A 19,281-nucleotide genomic window follows, 5' to 3' on the forward strand; every position below is an offset into this window, starting at 1 on the left:
AACACCGCAAATGCAAAACCCCACATGTGAAACCCCAGGACGTGTGCAGCCCCACAAATGCAAACCCCATAAATGCAAAACTCCGCGAATCCAAGCCCCACAGATGCAAAACCCTGATAATTCAAGCCCTATAAATGCAAAACCCCATCGAATGCCACAAGGCACCAGCGGACGACGCTTTTGGGGCCGGTGCTGCCGCCTTTGGGGCATCTTTCCACAGGGCAGCCGCCTTTAGGGGCGACATTTTGCTTGTTAGGGTTTGGCTCATCGCTCCCCTACAGCCACGTACGCTCTTTATTGAAGAAAATGCGAAGAAGACGGAAAAATTATACACGAGATTTAACACCCCAGCTCAAAACCTGCCAAATTTGTGCATTTTTATTAGGTTTGTTATTCAAAACCTGATTTTTTTATTACGTTTTTCTTTCTTTCACCTTTCAGGAACCCACGGCAAGGGAAAAAAAGGCTCGAAAACGCCTTTAACGCTCATTTTTTTCCAAAAAAACTTGACTTTTTCAGGGGGATTTCGAGCGTCATCAAGTCCTCGGCCAACGCCACCTCTTGGCCGGCCAACGCCGCCTCCGCCTGCCTCTTCAGCTGGGCGACATCGGCGTCCCCCTCGCCGACCCCAGCTTTGTAGCGCTGGCTGAAATGAGTCAAAAGCAATTTTTGAGCCCCGCACAGCTTGGCGAAAGCAGCCGCCGTTTTTGGGGTGCTGTGGCCGTGCTCTTTGGCCTTCTCCTCCTGGCTGTCGTCCAGCGTGGCTTCGTGGATCAGCAAATCGGCTTCGCGGCAAAGCTCCGCGGCTTCGTCCCCGACCGGCCCCGAACAATCTCCTAAAATGCAGATTTTTCGGCCGGGCACCGGCTCTTCTAAGACGTCCGAAGGAGAAATGGTTCTGCCGTCCTCCAAAACGAGGGAAATTCCGTTCTTCAGCTTCCCGTACGCCGGACCTGGCTGGACTCCTGGCAAAGAGAGGCGAAAAAAAAATCCTTCAGGGCGAGATTTGGTGTATTTAGAGCTGTCTTACCGGAAAAACACGACCTCAATGCAAGCAGCACTCGACAATTCATACAGCTCGTACAAAATAAAGCGCGTGCAACCCTATCGGGAAGTGCTTTTGAAGAAAAGTTACGTTCTTCAGAGGGAAATCAATAAATTCCTGCAAAACGCGCTGCCGTCCCTTCCTCGGCTAAGCCACAGGGTGCTTTTTAAGGCTTTCTGAGCTTGGTTATTCCTCCCCGTACCGGAACAGGCTGCGATTTTAACTGGCATCGGTGGTTTTTACAGCAAAAATTCAGATTGCTGCCTTGCTATAAACGCATGAAAAGCTCTGCTAGAAAACAGAAGATGGAATCTGAATGGATTACAGAGCGGCGCAGCAGCCCTGATTTAACAGAAACCCTACAAAGGTGGCCACAAAAAGGTTTCAGCTGCTTAACCCCACGGCGTTAAATACGCTGGAAGCTGGAGTCACGAAGCTTGAACCTTTAGGCCTTTCAAAATCAATTAAAAAGAGGAAAAATAAGTAGTAGGAGGAAGTTACCGAGGTCTTTCAGTTTTTCTACGTTGAGTTTCCCGGGCCGGGGCTTCTCTTCCACCACGAAGCCGAAGGAAGGCACGCGGTGGAACAGGCGAAAGGCTTTCACCACCAGCTGCTCGTTGTCCACCAGCAAGTAAGAGTTTTCCCCGGGATCCAGCTGGAGAATTCTCCCCCGGGCTTCCCGGGGAGATATCTCGTCTCTCAACAAAGAAAAATCTTTAAATTCTTCCGCAGGGCACTGGTCCCGCGTAGGGACGAGCTCGTGGACAACGTAGGGGAACGCGAGTTGGGAGTGGGAGAGCTCCATGGTCCTCCGGATGAAGTTTCTCAGTCCGATCGGGCCGTAAATATCGAGGGGTGGCTTGGTTGGCTCGGGGCTGCTTTGGAGGCTGAGGGTACACAGCAAGCCGGGAAGCCCGAAAAAGTGGTCGCCGTGGAGATGAGTTATGAAAATCTTGGTTATTCTGCCTAGGGATCAGGACAAAAGAGAAAAAAACAAGGTAAAAAATAAACGAAAAACGGATTTAGCACGCGAAATGATCTCAAATAATAATAAAAAAAAAGCATCCAGTTTTGATTTCAAAGGGCTTTAAAATGCAAGAACCTCGCAGTCCCCTCCCGATTGGTTTTCAGATGGAAAAACTTCGCGGCCCAGCTGAGTTTGTGGGTGTCCTTTGGTGTCCAAGCCCTTTGGGGGCTTTTTCTCCTTCCAGGGAAGTCACACTTAAATTAAAATGACACCACCAGCAGAGAGATTATTCCAATTACCCCGCTGTTCCTCATGAGGGTAGCCACTTTACGTTTTCCTCCATCACTTCAGGTGCTCTTTTCTGCAAAGCGGGCAGCCACCAGAACGTGCAGCGTCTCCCCTGTGGCAGTTTGCGGACAGAAAGAGGTCAGGGAACGAAAAAAAAACACAGTTTTTGCGTGACCGCAACCCTTGGCAGCTGTTTTACCATTTTTATCACATGTTAAAACGCCACAATAAGAAGGACCAAATGCCTTTTGGTTTCAGGACGATTTAGGAATGATCACTACTTCGGTCTGTTGGCTTGCACGCTAAATCTGTAGTTTAAAACCAGTCTCTGCTCCCCGTTTCACGCTGCAAAGCCGAAGAAATTAATTCAGGAGAGCTTCGTTCAGAAGAGTTTGGTCCTCAACCACAATTCGGCAGCGCCGAGCGATCAGGGACTACGGCACAGCAGGTTCAGCAGCCGCCGCCCATCCGCAGATGCGCACGCGTGTTTAGCTATGCATTCGAGTAACAGGAGCACGAAGGGCAGAGTGTTTTGCTCAGATCTCAGGAAACTTTTCGGCACTCACCTGCTTTCAGCTGGCTTTTCATCAGCTGGGTTTGCGTCCCCTCCCCGCAGTCGAAGAGCCAGCACTCGCCTTCTCGCCGAAGCACCAACGCGGACGCCCCCCTCGTTGGAGAGGGATACGCCGAGCCCGTCCCGAGGAACGTTACATCCATCGCCATTTTAAACGTCTCGATACCTGAAAGAGATTTTTAAGTCCCCGAGCAGATGTATTTATGCGGAGAAAGCACCAAATGTTGTTCTTTTAAGGGAAGGCGCCTGACGTATTTGAGAGTGCCTTATTTTCAGGTGGGTTTCCACTTCACCTCAGCCTTCAGGTGCCTCAACAGTGCTGGGGGCTGAAAGAGCTTCAAGCTGTGGCATCCCCAGGAGGCAGATTTACAGATTTCTCTTCCTTTAGCTGAGGATGTTGTGGGGATTAATCCCTCCGAAGCTGAAAAAAAAAAAAAAAAAGAGAAGAAACCAGACTGGGGCCTTACGCCCTGCCTTTGTACCCTCCCAGCAGCAGCAGGCAGAGGCTGGGGGAAAGGCAGGGAAGCTCAGATGAGCTTTCTCGATAGGCAGGATCAAAGTTTAATAATTTTTCTATTTTATATCTGCGTGACAGGAAGGTTTCAAAGCCCGCGCCCGGCGCTGCCACACGGCGCTGCCTTCGCTTTCTCCTTTCAACCTCTTGGCGCCTCGCCCCGGCTGGCTGGCGTGAAACAGCATTTTCAGGAGTTTCAGGCAGGAGAAGGCAAAATAATAATAATAATAATATATATATAAAAAAGCCACGGTGAGGGCTTTGAAGGTTCCTCCGGGAGCAACGCTACAGGTAGGGCAAGTTTTAATTAAGAAAATCCGCCGGAGAGGCGGCCAGCTCCCAGATGGGACCGCCTCTTGCGCGGGGAAGCCGGGCTGCGCCTTTGCCGGCCGTCCTGAGGCTTTTCTGAAGCGAAAATGAGGGAAAAACGGGGTTTTTAGGGCCGTGTGGTGACCGGGTGTGAGGGGGGGGAGGGCTCAGCCAGCACCTCCATCCACCCGCCCTCAGCACCGCGGCCGTAACGGTAATAAAATGCAAGCCACGACCACGGGAGCCACCAGGCGACCCCCTCGGGCTCCCCTCAGGCTCCCCTCGCTATTTGGGGTCCCTTTTGTCCCCTTCCCGGCCCCATTCCCGTTCCCTTTCCCGGCCCTACCCGTGCGGGTGGCCCCGGCGGCGGCAGGCGGAGCCCGCGCTCTGTGGGGCCGGGCCGGCGGCGGGGCCACCCCCGGGGCCTCGGCGTGAGGAGAATCGCGCCCCAAGCGCCAATTTTGGGGGTTTTTGGGGTTTGCCGAGGGCCAAGCGGTGTGGCAGCGGGCTCCCAGTGGGGTTTGGAAGCTGGGAGCTGTGGGAGCGGTGGTTTTACGCCATTCCCGGCCCTGCTTGTGGCAGCCGGCGGGCCGCGGTTTCCTCTGAAGGATGCAAACTGCCAGGGGACACACGCACACAAGGATTTTTCTCTTCATCTTACACATTTCAGCAACAATCCTTACAAATAGTCACAAAAATGTGCCTAAAACCTGATAATTCACGTCAAATATCCCCCTCTTCCCCCCCCCCCCAATCCCAAACGCAGTGTCCCAGTCATGCCGGTAGCTGCCACAGCCACTTGCACCTAAGACTTGTTTGGTTTTATACTTTTTTTTCCTGTTAAAAAACACCTAAAGGTTCTTCAGACCCTTAAAGGCTTCAGTGTAGAGTGCTGTGAAGCAGGCAGATGTTCCAGAAAAACTTCTGAGAGAAAAAATTTAATCGTTTTGCTTACAGTCCACGTCCCTGCTTGGTCCCTTTTGTCCCGTTATGAGGGACAAAAATCAAGCAGACTAAAGAAAAAATAAATAAAATTTTAAAAAAATGTGGGAGATTTGGGTGATTTCTACATAGGTCAAGCATTATTGTTGTAGAAGAAACAAAACCAAATGTAATTTAGGCAAAAGGGAATGCGTTTTACTAAGAAAATAGAAGAGCAGAACACACATTTCAATAGAATTACAGCGTAGAAAGGAGGAAAAAAAAATAAACAGGTCACATTTAAATACAATTTTAGTTTCAACGAAGCAATAACCCTCCAAAAGTAAAGCCAGCCCTGGATAGATCAGGCTAGGATCTCACAAGCACTGCAGCACGGAGTCGCAGCGTAAGGTAGATGTGCCTAAGATAGAAATAATTTTGCTGTTTTATTTATTTTCTCAAAAAAAGTCGATCTTACCGCTCTGCGGTCCTAACAGGATTCGTGTTTTTGTTTCAGAAAGGAAATATTTAAAAGGTGGAGAAGTCTGGTGCTGGATTTGCCTCACAGTTCACCCAGAAGGGGCTTTCTGCTGCCACGGTAAGATGTGTTTCAGGTCAAGGTAGCTGCATGCGGAATTAGATGTCCCTTCACCAGAGGCATTGCGTTACTCAACTTCAGCTGTCAAGCGGCTGTAACGAGAGCTTTGCTCTAGATTTTCTCCTTGCTCCAGTGTTCAATGTAACAGCAGTCCCTGCCTGTTACAAGCATCTGTTAGGAAAGGGGACGGTGTCGTCTTAAAGAACCCGAAAACGGCAGCGGGTCCTCCTCCTGCAGTGTTCCTTCCTGAGCGGCAAGCTGAGAAGCAGCAATTAATTCAAAGCTTAATTACGGCTGAGGAATTGACCAAGCTGAGATTGGATCTATATGTTTTATTTAAAAATAAAAATAAATCGGAGATGAAAGGGAGGAGTGAAAAGCAGTTAAAGTGTGAGCTGACGTTCCCAGCTGCTGATGGAAAAAGGGCTGCACCTTAAAGGCAGAATTCTGCAGAATACTGCAGATTAGAGACGACTCCTGTTTTCCTAACGAGGGTCAGGAAAAAAAAGGATGAACTCCTGGCCTGAAAAAAACCATCAGAGCGAAGAGACGGCTGCAGAACTTTTTTATTTTGTAAAGCCACGTTCGACTCACGGGCTGAGGGCCCTGCCTTTGCCATGGGGCTCAGCCAGGATGCGAGATCGGTGCGTAGGATCCTTTCAGCACTCTTCTGCCTAACGAGGACGGCGTCAGAAGAGGCGAGGAAGTGTGCGTTGCCGCTGTCTTTCGATTGAGGGAGGCAGAACCCCGCCGCCGGGCGGAGCTGCGCTTTCAGAAGGTAAAAACAATCGTCTGCTAAATAAATAAATTCCTTTTTTTTTTTGTTTTGTTTTTTGTTTTTGTTTTTCTCGGTAAGATCACGAATTTAAATACGCTAAAAACAGGCATAGCAAAAATAGATGGAAAAAAAAAAGCACTCTTTGTAAAAACATCACGTGTACGCGTTGGTCTTTTTCGTGTATACGCACATGGACAAGCTGCAAACCACCAAACCACGTTAGGTGGCGACGGGGCGCTCAGAGCCCCGCCGGACAGCATTTTACCACAGTTTGAACGTGCAAAACGTTCCCCCCCCCTCACCGTTTTCTGCATTTCGATAATCAGTCTTCTTTCCTCACCTAGGTAAAGCCTTCCAAAAAGCTTCCTCCTCTTTCTCGTCGTTTTAAAATCGGAGGCTAGGCCAGAGATCACGTCCAAAGAGGTACAGAGACGGGCAGACAACACAGAAAGCCCACCAGCCTTCAATTTGTCGTGAGCCGCCCCCTTCTTTTGTTCCTGAACGAATTCCCTCTGCTGTTGCCACAAAGAACGCTGCGCGACACGGCGATTAGAAGACTGATTACGGAAAGCAGAAATGAGTGGTTCTGGAAATCAGCAGCGACGAGAGAGCAGCACGCACATGCAGCTACGACATCGTTAACCAAATGATTGAGCGTGGGGAGGGCTCTAAGGTAGAAACGCGACGTCCTTTTCCCAATTCATCCTCGAGAACTCTCTCGATGGGTGCCGTCCTCCGGACACAGTTCACCGGACGCTTTGGGGGGAGCGGGGAGCGACCTACGTCAAGGGAGAAGGGCAGAAGAGCCACCGAAAGAAGTGAAAATAAATTACAGGACTCAACGGGCATGATTTCAATTGGTCTGAAAAAAAAAAAAAGGGATCCCTGCAGAGTAGGAGGTGCTGCCTGAGGAGCGAGAGCTTCTGGTCCATCAGTGAACCTTAGACTCCGGCCAGTCGTAGACATCTGGCATGAAGGATTCGTATTCGTAGGTCCAGACTTTGGATCGAATGTACCGGTTCTTGTCCGCAGGCTCGGGGTAATGGAAAGCCATGTTGTTGGCGTACAAAAACTCCATCACCTGCGAAGGTAAAGGAAAAAAAAAGCACCGGGCTACAGCCACGCTAATAATATTATAATAATAATATTTCGGACTTAGCGAGACAAATCGCAAAATCTTTTCACAATTCCTGCGTGATCGGGGTCTGAAAATTTCCTTTCAGTTTGTCTTTCACACTCACCTTGACGGCGATGTAAATGGAAACTTCCCTGATATTGGACAGCGGAGGGTAAAGCCTTCCCTGGGCGAGCTCCTCGTCAGTCAGCTGCTCCGCCAGCGCCTGGATTAGAAGAGCAACAACTTCTCACCTACCAAATAGGGGCAGGAACGTGCTAAAATACCCGAGAAAACCCTGTTGGGGTGCTCTCACTACTAGAGTTTTCCTAAAGCACTGGGAGAAGACGGTCAAAAATAATATTCTCAGAGGTCAAATCTACAATCCGCGCCCGTAGCAGGTTTTGTTAAATATTTAACCGAGTTAAACCCATTTTTTTTTTTCCCCCGACAGGAAGGAAACCGAAAGAAAATCCTCGAGTTTCAGCGAGATTAAGGTAAGCTCCCACGCTTACCTTAGCGGCCTCCAGGAAAACCTTATCACTAATATGTCGAACGCTGCTGAGGATGACGGCGAGAGCCACGCCTGCAACAAAAGCATCGCCGATTAGGGGCCACCGCGCTAACTAGGGAAGCCAGAAAAGCTCCGAAGATTTGTAATGTTTAAGATTTAATACCTGGGAAGATGTAAGCGTTGTTTCCTTGGCCCGGTTTGAAGGTTCTTCCGTCTTCCAGGGTCACCAGGTCGAAGGGGCTGCCGCTGGCGAACAAGCAGCGTCCCTGTGGAGGCAAGGGAAAGAAACCATCAGCCCCAAAAAGACCAAAAGAGACCAAAAAGACCAAAATTAGAAGCCAACAAAAGCCCACGCAGTACAAACAAGCGGTGGCAGAGGGCACTAAAGCGCTGTCAGGCTTGCAGAGGAGCCACCTAGTGGAAGAAGAAGGAGGAGGAATAAAAACGTAGCGGTGATGGCTTCGTTTCCTTCCAGACTTCCTGGTTTAGCGAAAAAGTTCACAGCAGCCAGGATCCGGCTGCTCCTGAGGAGGAAAAGATGAAAAACACCAGCAAACCTGGTCCTGATTCCTTCCTCACGCGGTTAGATTTTGTTCTGCCTAACAAAATCTCTCTGAGACACTCAATAATCTTCATTTTAAAGCGTTTGCTACCGAAAGCTGAGGTGCGGATTTCGTCCAGGGGCTGGCGTGATTTCCGCCTAGGGCTCGTTTTGGAGCCGTTAGATTCGGGGCTGCACTTACAGAAAATAAAAAAAGGCTTTTTGAAAAGCCCCACCTTGAAAGTTTATGGTTTAAAAATAAGAGAGGAAATTCCCAGACAGCTACAGACACCGGGAACGCGAGGAGAGAGGGTGACCGACCGATTATCGTGAAGCGGCCACCACGTACCTCTGTCAACGTATAGGCTTCCTCCGCCGTGCACTCAGCTTTCACCGTGGGGTTGCTCAGGGCGAATATGATCGGGCGCTCGTTGATGGAGCCCATCGCCTTGAGCACGTCGGGGGAGAAGAGGCGCCCGGCTCCCGCGACTCCTGGAGCAATGAATCAGCGATTTATGAGTTCGCAGGAGCACACGGAGCCGAAAGGAAAGAGAAACGGAAGCGATTGGGCTCACCGATGATGGCGGAGGGTCGCAGCACGTTCACCGCGTCGACAAATGTCTTTGGGATCTGCTCCGGAGCCGGGTGGGTGAACGGTTCCTGGTTGGAATCCACCTTTTGTTCTCGGCCCTGCAAGGAAACGTGGATTTTAGCCGTGAGGACACGTAAAGGAGGGGTATTTCTGTGGGATTTTAAGGCTTGGTGCAGCCTTACCTGAACCAGCAATCCGTATTTGTCGAACATCCATATCCTCTTGTAGGCTTCCTCTGCTGAAACACCGGTTTCCATCATGGCCATGACGATGAGGTTCGCGATTCCCAGGGCAGCCTTGGGGATAAAAAGCCCCCGGTTTTGATTTTAAAGGATCCCAAAAAGGGCTCTGTCGTCACCACCGTCTTTCCCTCCACGCGGGGCTGAGTTCAGCAGGCAGAGGGAGGTGCAGAGCAGGGCTGGAGGCTTTTTGCAGCTCATTAAGTGATTTTGTCAGCACCCTAGAAGCAATTTTGCTGACAAACCAAGGAGCACGGCGCTTCTACTGCCGCTACCAAGCGTCTGCTGCAACCAGCCACTGATTTAACTTCCTAAGAAAACCACGGCCTGTTCCTCCGTAAGGCCATCAAAATTAACAGATGTGCTTCCTCCCTTTCCTACCGAATCATCATTTCATGGTAAAATCCCCCTCACCTACACAGCTCCCTGCTGCTTTGATAAATCCACGCTAAAAAAGTGAAAAACTGAGCCCTGGCAGGTGTCAGGCTGCTTTCGGATAGCATTTTTGCAGCAGCTACTCCCTCCTGTCGATGCAGAATCTTTTTTAAGGCACGGTGAAATGCAAGGAAATTCAAAGAATCTGCAGATCCTGCGAAACCAGGGAACAGAACACACTTAAAGTCTCTAAAACAACGCAAGATCTAAGAGATCTCACCTCTCCTGCTCCCAGGAACAGCACTTTCTGCTCTGAAATCGGCTTGCCCGTGGCTTTCTGTGCTGCCAGCAGCCCCGCCAAGGCCACCGAAGCCGTCCCTATAAAAGCAGGACAAAGATGAAGAGAGTTGAACAGATCTACGCGGCGGATTTTGTCCAGGAAACGTTTCAGCACGTCCACGAGGAACGCAAAGGGCGTACCTTGGATGTCATCGTTGAAGGTGCAGTATTTCTCTCGGTATTTTCGCAAAAACCGAAAAGCGTTGTGGTTTCCGAAGTCTTCGAATTGGATTAGGGTGTTCTGGCCGTACCTACAGAACAGGGCAAATCGTTAAAACTCACCAAATAAACGGTTATTTTACAGCAAAGCCCGCCCGTTTCTCTCCGGACAGGGGATTCAAAGAGCTCCATCTCCATTCCGTGCACGTTTAACAGGTAACGACAAACAGGTCACAGAAAAAAAAATTGCTAGAGGCAGAAATACGACAGCATCTCTTGCCATCTACTCATTTCTTTAATCCTGAAGTGGTTCTTACGAGGATGGAGTGTCCTGGAGTTTTCTTGCCAGCACTTTTGGCCGTGCAGAATATTCGGGGTCATACCTGTCTGTGATGGCCTCCATGAACTCATCGATCAGGTCGTCGTAGACCTGCGAGCGATCCCTTTTTTGGTACAGGCCCATGTAAAACGGATCTTTTAAGAGGGTCTGAAAGAGAGCACAGCAGCAGGGTGAAGCGCTTCCTTTGAGTTCATTTCCCAGAGGTCGCATTTTACACCATTTTCAAAGATTTATAGGGCTGCTCTATCTGCTTCCAGCCTGTATCAACGCTCAGGAACTTCAGCTGCCGCTTGAGGTCGGTTAAAAACTAACTGAGGTTTTTCTGGGATAGGCATTTTATTTACATTACTGGACTCCAAATCGCTTCCCCTTGCTCCAAATGTTCGGTTTTCAGGCGCTGAAATAAAAAATCTTCTCTTACAACACCAAAAGCTCTTAATTTGATGTTTTTTACAGCGCTAAGTTTCAGGCAAAGCGTTGGCCAACTCACTGTGTTGTCAGTTCCAACGTCGATGCACACAGGCAAGCATTTATCTGGATGGATTCCTGCACAGGCCGTATACAAGCAGAGTTTCCCCACGGGAATTCCCATCCCGTACACCCCGAGGTCTCCGAGACCCAAGATCCTTTCTCCATCAGTGACAACAACAGCCTGAAAACAAACAGAAATCAAGCTATCAACGATTATTGAAATTTTATACAGTTTATAGCGATACAAATTGTTTTTTTTTTCCAGGCAAATAATCAGGTATATTTGTACGGTTAAACAAAGAACACATTGCAAGGATTTTCTTTTCTTTTCTGGATTTTTTTCAGGATTTAACTCTTCAAGATGTGCCTTATCTTTGTTAGCTCTGGTTTGCAATCATCCTCAAACGACTGCCAAGGACGCGTTATTCAGCGCTTAGATTTCCCTCAAATGCTAGCCCAGAAGCCCTGCTGGGATTAAAGAATAAAAAGAAAGAAGAATCACACGATGGCAGTACCTTGACGTCGTTCTCTGGCCAGTTATTCACAATGGACCTGATGTGACCTCTGTCTGAGATAGAAATAAATAACCCTCTGAAAGAAAAAAAAAAGAAATATTTGATGGGTGACAATCAGGAATTTAATTTGGCTTCGTAAAACTGGATTCTAAACAGCGAAACTTTATTAAAATTGAAGCGTTGCCATCACTGACACTAAATATTCAGAGGACAATTTGTCGTATGCATTTCTGTTCAGTTATTTGGATGCTCTGGAACAAAACCACAGAGGAAATACTTTGCAGGAGTGCTTCTCTCAGGGAAAAGGAGAGGCAATGAAGAAGAAAAGAGCCCAGGTGAAGAGCAGAAACCCCTCCTGAGCTCCAGGTGAGGCTGGCTGGCCTTCAGAGATCCCTTTCAACCTATTCTTGCCTCCAAATCCTCAGGAACCTCAAGGAAGAAACAGAAAACAACAAAAAATATCAGCGCTATCCATCTCCTGCGCTTACTTTGGTCTCCTGAAGATGTGTCCGTACTGGGAACAGGCGAGGCCCACCGTTGGCGTATACACGATGGGCATTAACCGCTCGATGTCGTCTTGTAAAACCCTGTAGAATAACTTCTCGTTCCTCTCCTGGATTCCCATGATGTAGATATACCTGAAACCAAGAAAAAAAAACAACATGGATTTAACAATTTTCACATTTATGCTTGCTTAAGACAAGGTGAAAATGATCGAAGCAAAAACTTCACGTGATTTCTTCACGAAATTCCTTTTTCTGCTCAAGCTGGACACGTGGATAGACGTAGACACATACGAAACCAGTGCCAGGATGCTAAAAACATGCTCTTTGACACAAGAAACAAGCAAAAAAGCTTAAACACCAGGCAAAAAAGCACTCAAAAATAAATAAGTAAATAATAAATGAACCAAATGACCCCCCCACACACTTTTTCATCCAACCTGAGGGTTACAAACAACCGAAGAAGGTTATTTTGGATATTTAACACCATAAAATATTTATTTTCAGCCGTTTCCATTTACTTGCAGGAGAAAAGAAGGCCGGCGGGGCGCTTACTTCTCCAAGGGGTCCGTCATTTTGGCCAAATTCTTGTGGAAGCGTAAGGCTTGAATGTCTTGGGTCTCTATTTTGGGAGGAAGAAGCCCTTGCAAGCCGAGCATCTGCCGTTCGTGCAACGTAAAGGCCATCCCCTGAAAACAAAAAGAGAGAAAGGGCAGAAATAACTTGTCTGTTATTTTTTTTTTTTTCTCCAGCATTTCCATTTCTCCTGGATTTTTTTTTTTTTGCCATTATCCACTCCCGGGACGTTCGTGGCTGGAATATCCCAAATGTTATCACACCAGGGTGGCTCCGGAGAGCTATTTTGGGGTGGGTGCCCTGCAGCAGCTGCCCCAGGGCACAGATTTGGGCATTTTGGGCTCTCCTGCGTGGGTTTCCCTCCTGAGCACGGCTTTTCCGCCGCGCTGAGTCCTCGGGTGCCCTCTCCCAGATGTCGTTTCCCTCTGTGAAACGGGAGAAGAGCGACGAGATTCCACCGCAGATGTTTAGGACTCAAACCACAGCTGGCTCTTGAAACATTTCCCAGAAAGAAAGGGTTGACCAGAGCATGGGGAGGTCACCCAGTCTGCTCCTTACGCTCACAGCCACAAAGAATCTGCATTTTCCCACTTATCTGCACTGCTCCAGACCCCAAAAAGTGACCGAGTCACCCTAATAATTCCGCTCAGATCACATTTCAACCCAAATCCTTCGTTTTTTGCTCCAGGCAGTGCCCGATCCCTTGGGACTGTAACACTCGGCGACCAAAAAAGCCTCATTTTGTCACAAATTCCGTTTCAGAAGAGCTAAATTGAGGAAAAAAAAAATTAAAAATCCCATTTCTGCCAGGAAAAAAAAGAACAAAACCCATCAGCTATTTTGCAAAAAATACTCGCAAATACTTGGATTTGCAAAGCGTTTGACCCTAAAATACCTTATTTATTATTATTTATACGATACTTGATTTTTGACAACCTTCCGTGGAATAGTTTTGACGATACTGAGCTCAGCTTCTCCTTTTTTTCTATTATCTGCAGATGATTTGTGAACCATTTTATTCTTTTTTTTCCTAGATCTGTTTCGGTTTCACTTCCACATCCCTCGCACGAGATGCGAAAGGACTCCCTGGGAACGTTAAGCTGCAGGAAACCACGGGCAACCCAACTTTCTTCCCCTTTCCCTCTGCTGCCTCCGAGCTCATCGCCATCAGCAGTTTATTTCTTCTCTAAAACAACCACTTCTCTGCGGAACACAAAATCGGGGGGAAAAAGAATTGAGGACGTTGAGCTAAGGACAGCTGGTAAACAGCTGCGGCATTTCTCCCATCCCTTCAGGCTCCGGGAACATAAAAAAACGATGCCGAAAGGATCAGGACACGAAGGAGAAAAGAAAAAATAGGTTTGAATTCTTTTCAGAGCACGCAAAAACCCGGGTGTTTTGTCTTTGGGGTTGCAGCTCGCTCCCTGCACAAAAAAGAAAAAAGAAAAAAAAGAAAAAAAAAAGAAAAAGCAGCACCCCCAGGTGCGAGGGAAGGCAACGAAGCGCCGACAGCTTTTTAGGATCGCTGACTCCTGCTACAAAGAGCAAGCGGCGCTATAAATACCAGCCCAGAGGAATTCCTGTTGCCCACTAGGCACAAAGGTGAACGGGAGACCATTCACCTCTGGGTCATAAACCTTGAAATCGTAAGCGTTTTCAAAAGAAAAAGCGTTTTATAGCGCTTTCTGGACTTCCCATTTCCTGAACTGCTTCTTTTGGCTCGATCCCAAAGTCCACTCTTGCACAAGGGATCCCTTGGAGCAAATGAACGCAGTTCATCGCTCGCACGAATCAAAGGTGTATTCGCTATCTCGGCCACGATTTCAAAGTTTGTGTTTATGGGCAGAATAGGGATTGGATTTCTTGGATTTCTTTCCTCTTTTTCAACCTCATTTCGTATCTTTGTGTTTGTTTGCTTTTTTTCCAGAAGCAGCGGGATGCGACGGAGGAAGCCAGGCTGCACGCGTGCTAAAATCCGGCCAAAAAAAAAAAAAAAAAAAAAAAAAAAAGGTATTTTGCTCTCATGGAAAAGCTTTGCTCACTCCTCCCATCGCTACGCCTTGAAATCCACGCTGAAGCTACGAGAAGAGGGCTGCTAAACCCATCGGGCAGCCCCTTTAGGGCCCTAAAACCTCCGAAACCAGGCAGGTTTTCCCTTCCTTCCCTCCCCCAGCCGCCGTGCCTGGGGAGCAGAAGAGCTGACGGCAGTTAAACGGGGGCGCACCTTTGGTACTTACACCTCCTCTGCGACCAGGAGATCATAATAATAAAAAAAAAAAAAAACGAGTTATATATTAAAGAGCTCCATCTCCTGCCACAGCTCAACCCCTTTTGAAAGCACGCACGCCTCCGGGAAGCTGATAAAAGCTGCAGAAGCAGCAAACACCCGGTTTTTATTTTTTATTAGCCGGTTTATTTTCATCCAGCCAGCTTTATTACTCGATTTCGTTGAAAACGCCGAACCTGGGGGTGTTTCAAGCGCCCAACAGGTTTAAAACCGCTGCTTCAACAGCGGAATTAAAAGGCCCCGAAGCCACTGAGGTGTCACCTGAATCCCTGGCGCCAGCCATCAAACATCGTGGCACATTTCAAACAGCCACGGGTGGCAGCGGGGCAGTTCCAGAGCCTCCTGCAATTGTTTGGCTGCAGCAGCAAGGGCGTTACGGATATAGCTCGCGACCTTTGCCGAGCTGCCCCGACAAGAAACGCTTCAAATCGGGAAGTTTTTCATGTCCCCTTCTTCAGTATCGCTTCTCAGGGACACTTAAAAATTAAAAAATCACCTGCTGGGAACATGCAGCTCTCCGTTCTTCCTTCCCCCTCGAGAAAAAACACCGTGCTGTGCTCAGAGAGCTCCAGTCTTCAAAATAAAACTTAAAAAACCCCACATTTAACACCAGAGGAACAATAAGAACGGCCCTATTGTTTTTGCCTCCCAACGCCGTTGCGTAATCAGCGCTGGGAAAAGCTTACGGGGCTCGAAATCATTTCCACTGGCCCGGCGAAGTGTTTATAGCTCAGAAAACTCTTGAGCTAATCTGATCGGGGACCAAACACGCCCCTCTGTTCTTCCCTCCGCCCCCGACACGCTTTCATTCAGCCGGCCTCCGACCTCTGCAGCAGGCAGGGAGAGCGTTTAGGGTGAATTGGGAATAAAAAAGCATCACGGGGGAGAAAAAAGCCTAAAATCAGAGGATAGGGAAGAAGAGAAACGATGGACATTAAAAACGGGGGGTGAAGTGGTTTTAGTTTACAAGTTGGTTCGATATTTTCGGATTATTTCTGCCTCGGGGCAGCAAAAATAAAGAAACTGGGGATGGGGAGGGAGAAATTGGTAGAGAAAAGCAACCAAACAACAAAAGGACGGTGTTAGGAGTTCCTCCCAACGCAGGGAATTTTCATAATGCCTCTCTCCCTCTCCGCTAGCTCCATTCAAAGCTTATTTTTAGATGCTCTGCGTGCCCCTGCCCAGGGATGTTTCGCGTTGATATGGCTCCGGCCCAACTCCCGGCAAAAGGCAGGAGCAGGACGGAGGAGCTGGCGCTTTTTACAGAGGCAGGAATTTAAATTCCCTCCTGCCAAGTCCGAAACCCAACTCCCCGGGGTTGGTTTCACCCCGGGACAAGGTCCGCCGAGCTGGTAGGAGCTGGAAGATAAGAAATTTGCTGCCAGGGTTGCCACCGACCTTGTTTGTCCGAGGGTTTAACATCAAGGGTTTGCCTTTTTCTTTCGTGTGAGCCCCGCGCCGCGCCAGCGAGCAGGGAGCGGCGGCCGCCCTGATCCGGGAGAGCATGGCTGGGGGTGCTGCACCTGGAAAGGAGGAAAAGATATTAAAAAAAAAGAAGTTGAGATAGTGAAAAGAGCTGAATCGATGCTCCTGTTCCCACGCCGGCTGTTGGAAGGGAAGTAGGTGTGTGTTTAGCGAGGCCTTTCACTGGATTTACCCCAGTGATAACCCCAAATTGCCTCGCGGCAGGCAGGGAGGAGAAAAGGGAAGGGTTCCCAACGCAGAAAGCGCACGATGAGAGGCGAGAACAGCCCAGGGGAACAAAATAACTTTCTTATCGTCTTTTAGCCGCACCATAAAGCCACGATAGAGCTGCTGTGAGCAAATATGAACCTGCTGTGCCCCCCCCTTCAACTGAATTCTTCATTTGTCCCTAATAAATACCCTAAATGAGGAAGTAAAATGCAGGACAAACACTGCACCTTATCGTCCTCTAATTAAATTGAAATCCCGTCCTTGCACCTCATGAGCAAACAAGCTCGTGGCCCGGATTCCTCCTTAACTTCATCAATTAAGTCTCTAATCAAGCCGAGCTGGGCTTGATTTTGCTTCGTTAACCGAGGCCTCGCCCAGCCCGGCGTGACACAAACCAGGCACCCTCCCAGCCGCCTTCATCACTCCGGGAACGCTCAAGCAGTCGAAAAGGATTCCATCAGGCAAATTCCAGCTCCCAACGCGCCTCCCGGCGAGGGTTTTGCTTCAAAAAAAAGGAAGTTTCCCATTCTCCGGCGGCGCAGAAGGGGTTTTGTGGGGGATGAGGATGAGGAGAGCCCCAAAAAGGAGGAAGGAGCAGGGAATGAGGCTGGTGGCTCCCCTAAACTGACCTGAGGCTGGCGGGGAAAACGAGCAGGACGCCTGGTGTGGTTGTCTCCAGCAAGGTGCCGAGCGAATGGCATTCCTCAGGCACCTGGAGAGCTGCAGATGAACTGGGAGGCGGCCCCGCTACCACGCCCAGCGGCGAGCTGCCCGCTCCGCAGGCGTCCTTTGCCACCCTCAAGCCTTTTCTCCTCTTCTTTCCAGGGTGAATTCCCTCTCTCGGCAAACAAAAGCAGGGAGAGAAATCCAGCACCCGGCTTCGGGGCTTGTTTGCAGAAAGCGCGGCGTTATCTGAACGACTCGAGCCCGCGCCGCTGGCAGGCCGCCCGCAGAACAAACAGAAAACGGGGCTGAAACGTTCAGCGCCGGAGTCTTGCCTCGTAAAAACCCTCCGCAAGCATCACAGAGCCGCTTTCTGGACGTTTCGGGGGACGGATTTGCCTTCAGCATCACAAAATCCTCGCTCTTGTAGCCGTGGGAACCGCAGGAGCGGTACTTTCGGCTTAATCCTCCACAAAGATTTGGTTTTTTCCTGGATTTTATTTCGTTTGCCTTGCTGGGAAGGCTCCTGGAGCATTATTCCGGAGAAGAGGGACACGGATCTGTGATGTCTGCTTTCTCTTTTCCAAACATATGGATTATTTTATATAATTTGAGGGAGGAACAAGGATATCCTCACCACCTGCTGCTTCCACAAGGGAATTCCTCCTGGGAAAGTAACTCAGCAAGCAAACAGAGAATCGGGGCTGCTGGCTATTAAATAAAACACCTTTAGTGGATGTTTTATCTCACATAAACTCGCCCACCTCTTACAAACCTCGGCGTGCACTACATTTGGACTGACAAATCATCATTATCAATCCACAAATCCTAAGAGGATTCTGGAAATACGCACACGGACAACGAGCTGGCAGCCCCGGCAACGCTGAGGCGTTCCTTCTGTGGCAAAAAAAAAAGCTGCAGAAAAGGATTACAGCACGGATGAAAGCGTGAGTAGCAGGCACCCAGGGCCAGCACCTACCGCGCGTTTTAACACTTCCTCAGCTTGCAGGAGAAAAAAAAAAAACAAAAAAAAAACCTTCAAGTGTCGCCTGCGCTGCCGCTGCTGACTCATAACGCCGCTGCTGGGGGTTAGCAGAGGCTTTGTCCTCGGGCTGAGGCGTGTTTTTTTGCCTTAAATTAGACGCCGGGACCGTGTTTTTGCTCTTTTTACCTCAGGAGAGCAGCGCGGGAGATGCTCCTGGCTGCCCACCCACGAGTTGCTTGCGGGGCTCTCTTTGCATCGCTCTGGCGGATGTATCCTGTTTGCCACTAACTTTTTGGAAGGAAGAAGGTGAAGATACCACAAAAGGCTGCTGGGCTGGCTTCTTTATGGGCCTTTCGTGGCCACCGTGGGTGTTTTAGGGGGATTTAAGCAGCTGGACATCTCCGCCACCACGACCGAGGGGCTCTGAGGAGCCTTCACCTCACAGCGCTCGGTGGTGAGCGCCTGGCAGGACCCGTGAGGCTTCGCCCCGCCGCTTCTTCATCCCCGAAAAGCCGGAAAGTGAAAAAAAATAACCCCAAAGGATGGGAGAAGAGGGCTCCGGGCAGGCCAGGCGGCTTCCTCCTGAGGAGCCGCGGCGCTGCCCGGTTGGGGCCGGGAAGCAGCGGCCGCTCCTCGCCTCAGGGTGGACCCGGGGGAACCGGGGGAAGGTGCCCGGGGGGGGAACGCGGCCTCGGGGCCGCCCCCTGCCCGCGTTACCCCCGCGGCTGAGGCGATGCCCGCCCCGCCGCCTCCCCGCAGAAAAGGCCCCCGAAGGACGGGCTGGGAAAGGGCCGGAGGCCTTCCTAGCAATTGGAGAATCGTTACCGGAGCGCCGTCCGCCTCCTCCTGCTGCCCTCCGAGCGATGCCGGCCGAGGACCTGTGCCTATTGTGCGACAGCAGCTGCCATCCGCCGGAGCTCCGCCCGCCTCGGAACCCGCCACTGAATGCTGCCGGCGGGGCTGCGCCAGGGAGGGACACTCCGGAGGGCGGGGCGTGCCCGTGACTGACAGCGCCCGCAGCCAATAAGAAGGGAGGAACCTCGAGCGGGCGGCGGCGCTCCACCAATGAGCTCGCTGCTCCGGGGTTCCTCGCGCTGAGCTGAGGGAGGGCGGGCCGGGCGCGGTCGGTAATATGCAAATGAGCCGGGGCCGGCAGCGAATGGGAGCGCGGCGCTGAGGCGAGGAGCCCGAAAGGGGGCGGGGCTTGCGTGAGGGGAGGGGGCGGCGAGGGGAGGGGGCGCGGAGGGAAAAGGGCGGGAAGGGGCCGGGAGCTGTGAGGGGACCCCGTGAGGGAGGGGACGCGGTCATGGAGGGGACCCCAAATGGCTGTGGCAGCCATAAGGGGAGCCCAGCTCTGAGGGTGCCAGGCCAGGAAGGAA

General features: G+C 50.1%; 2 protein-coding genes across 3 annotated transcripts; both read right to left on the minus strand.

Annotated features, from left to right (window-relative positions):
• Nucleotides 1-352: 352 nt before the first annotated feature.
• On the minus strand, nt 353-4,416 carry LOC311426623 (zinc phosphodiesterase ELAC protein 1-like). Its single transcript, XM_084503105.1, has 5 exons — nt 4,044-4,416; nt 3,168-3,295; nt 2,867-3,040; nt 1,547-2,011; nt 353-965 (listed from the first exon to the last, which is right to left on the minus strand). The coding sequence occupies exons 3-5, from the start codon at nt 3,021-3,023 to the stop codon at nt 487-489; spliced, it is 1,101 nt and encodes a 366-aa protein (XP_084359231.1). The 5' UTR covers nt 3,024-3,040; nt 3,168-3,295; nt 4,044-4,416; the 3' UTR covers nt 353-486.
• Nucleotides 4,417-4,812: 396 nt separating this feature from the next.
• Nucleotides 4,813-18,979, minus strand: LOC311426772 (NAD-dependent malic enzyme, mitochondrial-like). Of its 2 annotated transcripts, none has more exons than XM_084503401.1 (16): nt 18,728-18,979; nt 15,958-16,082; nt 12,252-12,385; nt 11,682-11,831; nt 11,194-11,269; nt 10,698-10,859; nt 10,251-10,354; nt 9,850-9,959; nt 9,650-9,747; nt 8,938-9,051; nt 8,739-8,853; nt 8,513-8,655; nt 7,786-7,888; nt 7,624-7,694; nt 7,236-7,334; nt 4,813-7,075 (listed from the first exon to the last, which is right to left on the minus strand). In XM_084503401.1, the coding sequence occupies exons 2-16, from the start codon at nt 16,063-16,065 to the stop codon at nt 6,926-6,928; spliced, it is 1,737 nt and encodes a 578-aa protein (XP_084359527.1). In that variant the 5' UTR covers nt 16,066-16,082; nt 18,728-18,979; the 3' UTR covers nt 4,813-6,925. The 2 variants fall into 2 exon arrangements, with proteins under 2 accessions (XP_084359527.1, XP_084359526.1); XM_084503400.1 differs by lacking the exon at nt 18,728-18,979 and adding an exon at nt 16,884-18,301.
• Nucleotides 18,980-19,281: the final 302 nt, after the last annotated feature.

Source organism: Aythya ferina (assembly GCF_964211825.1).
Source record: "Aythya ferina genome assembly, chromosome: Z".
Taxonomy (NCBI): domain Eukaryota; kingdom Metazoa; phylum Chordata; class Aves; order Anseriformes; family Anatidae; genus Aythya; species Aythya ferina.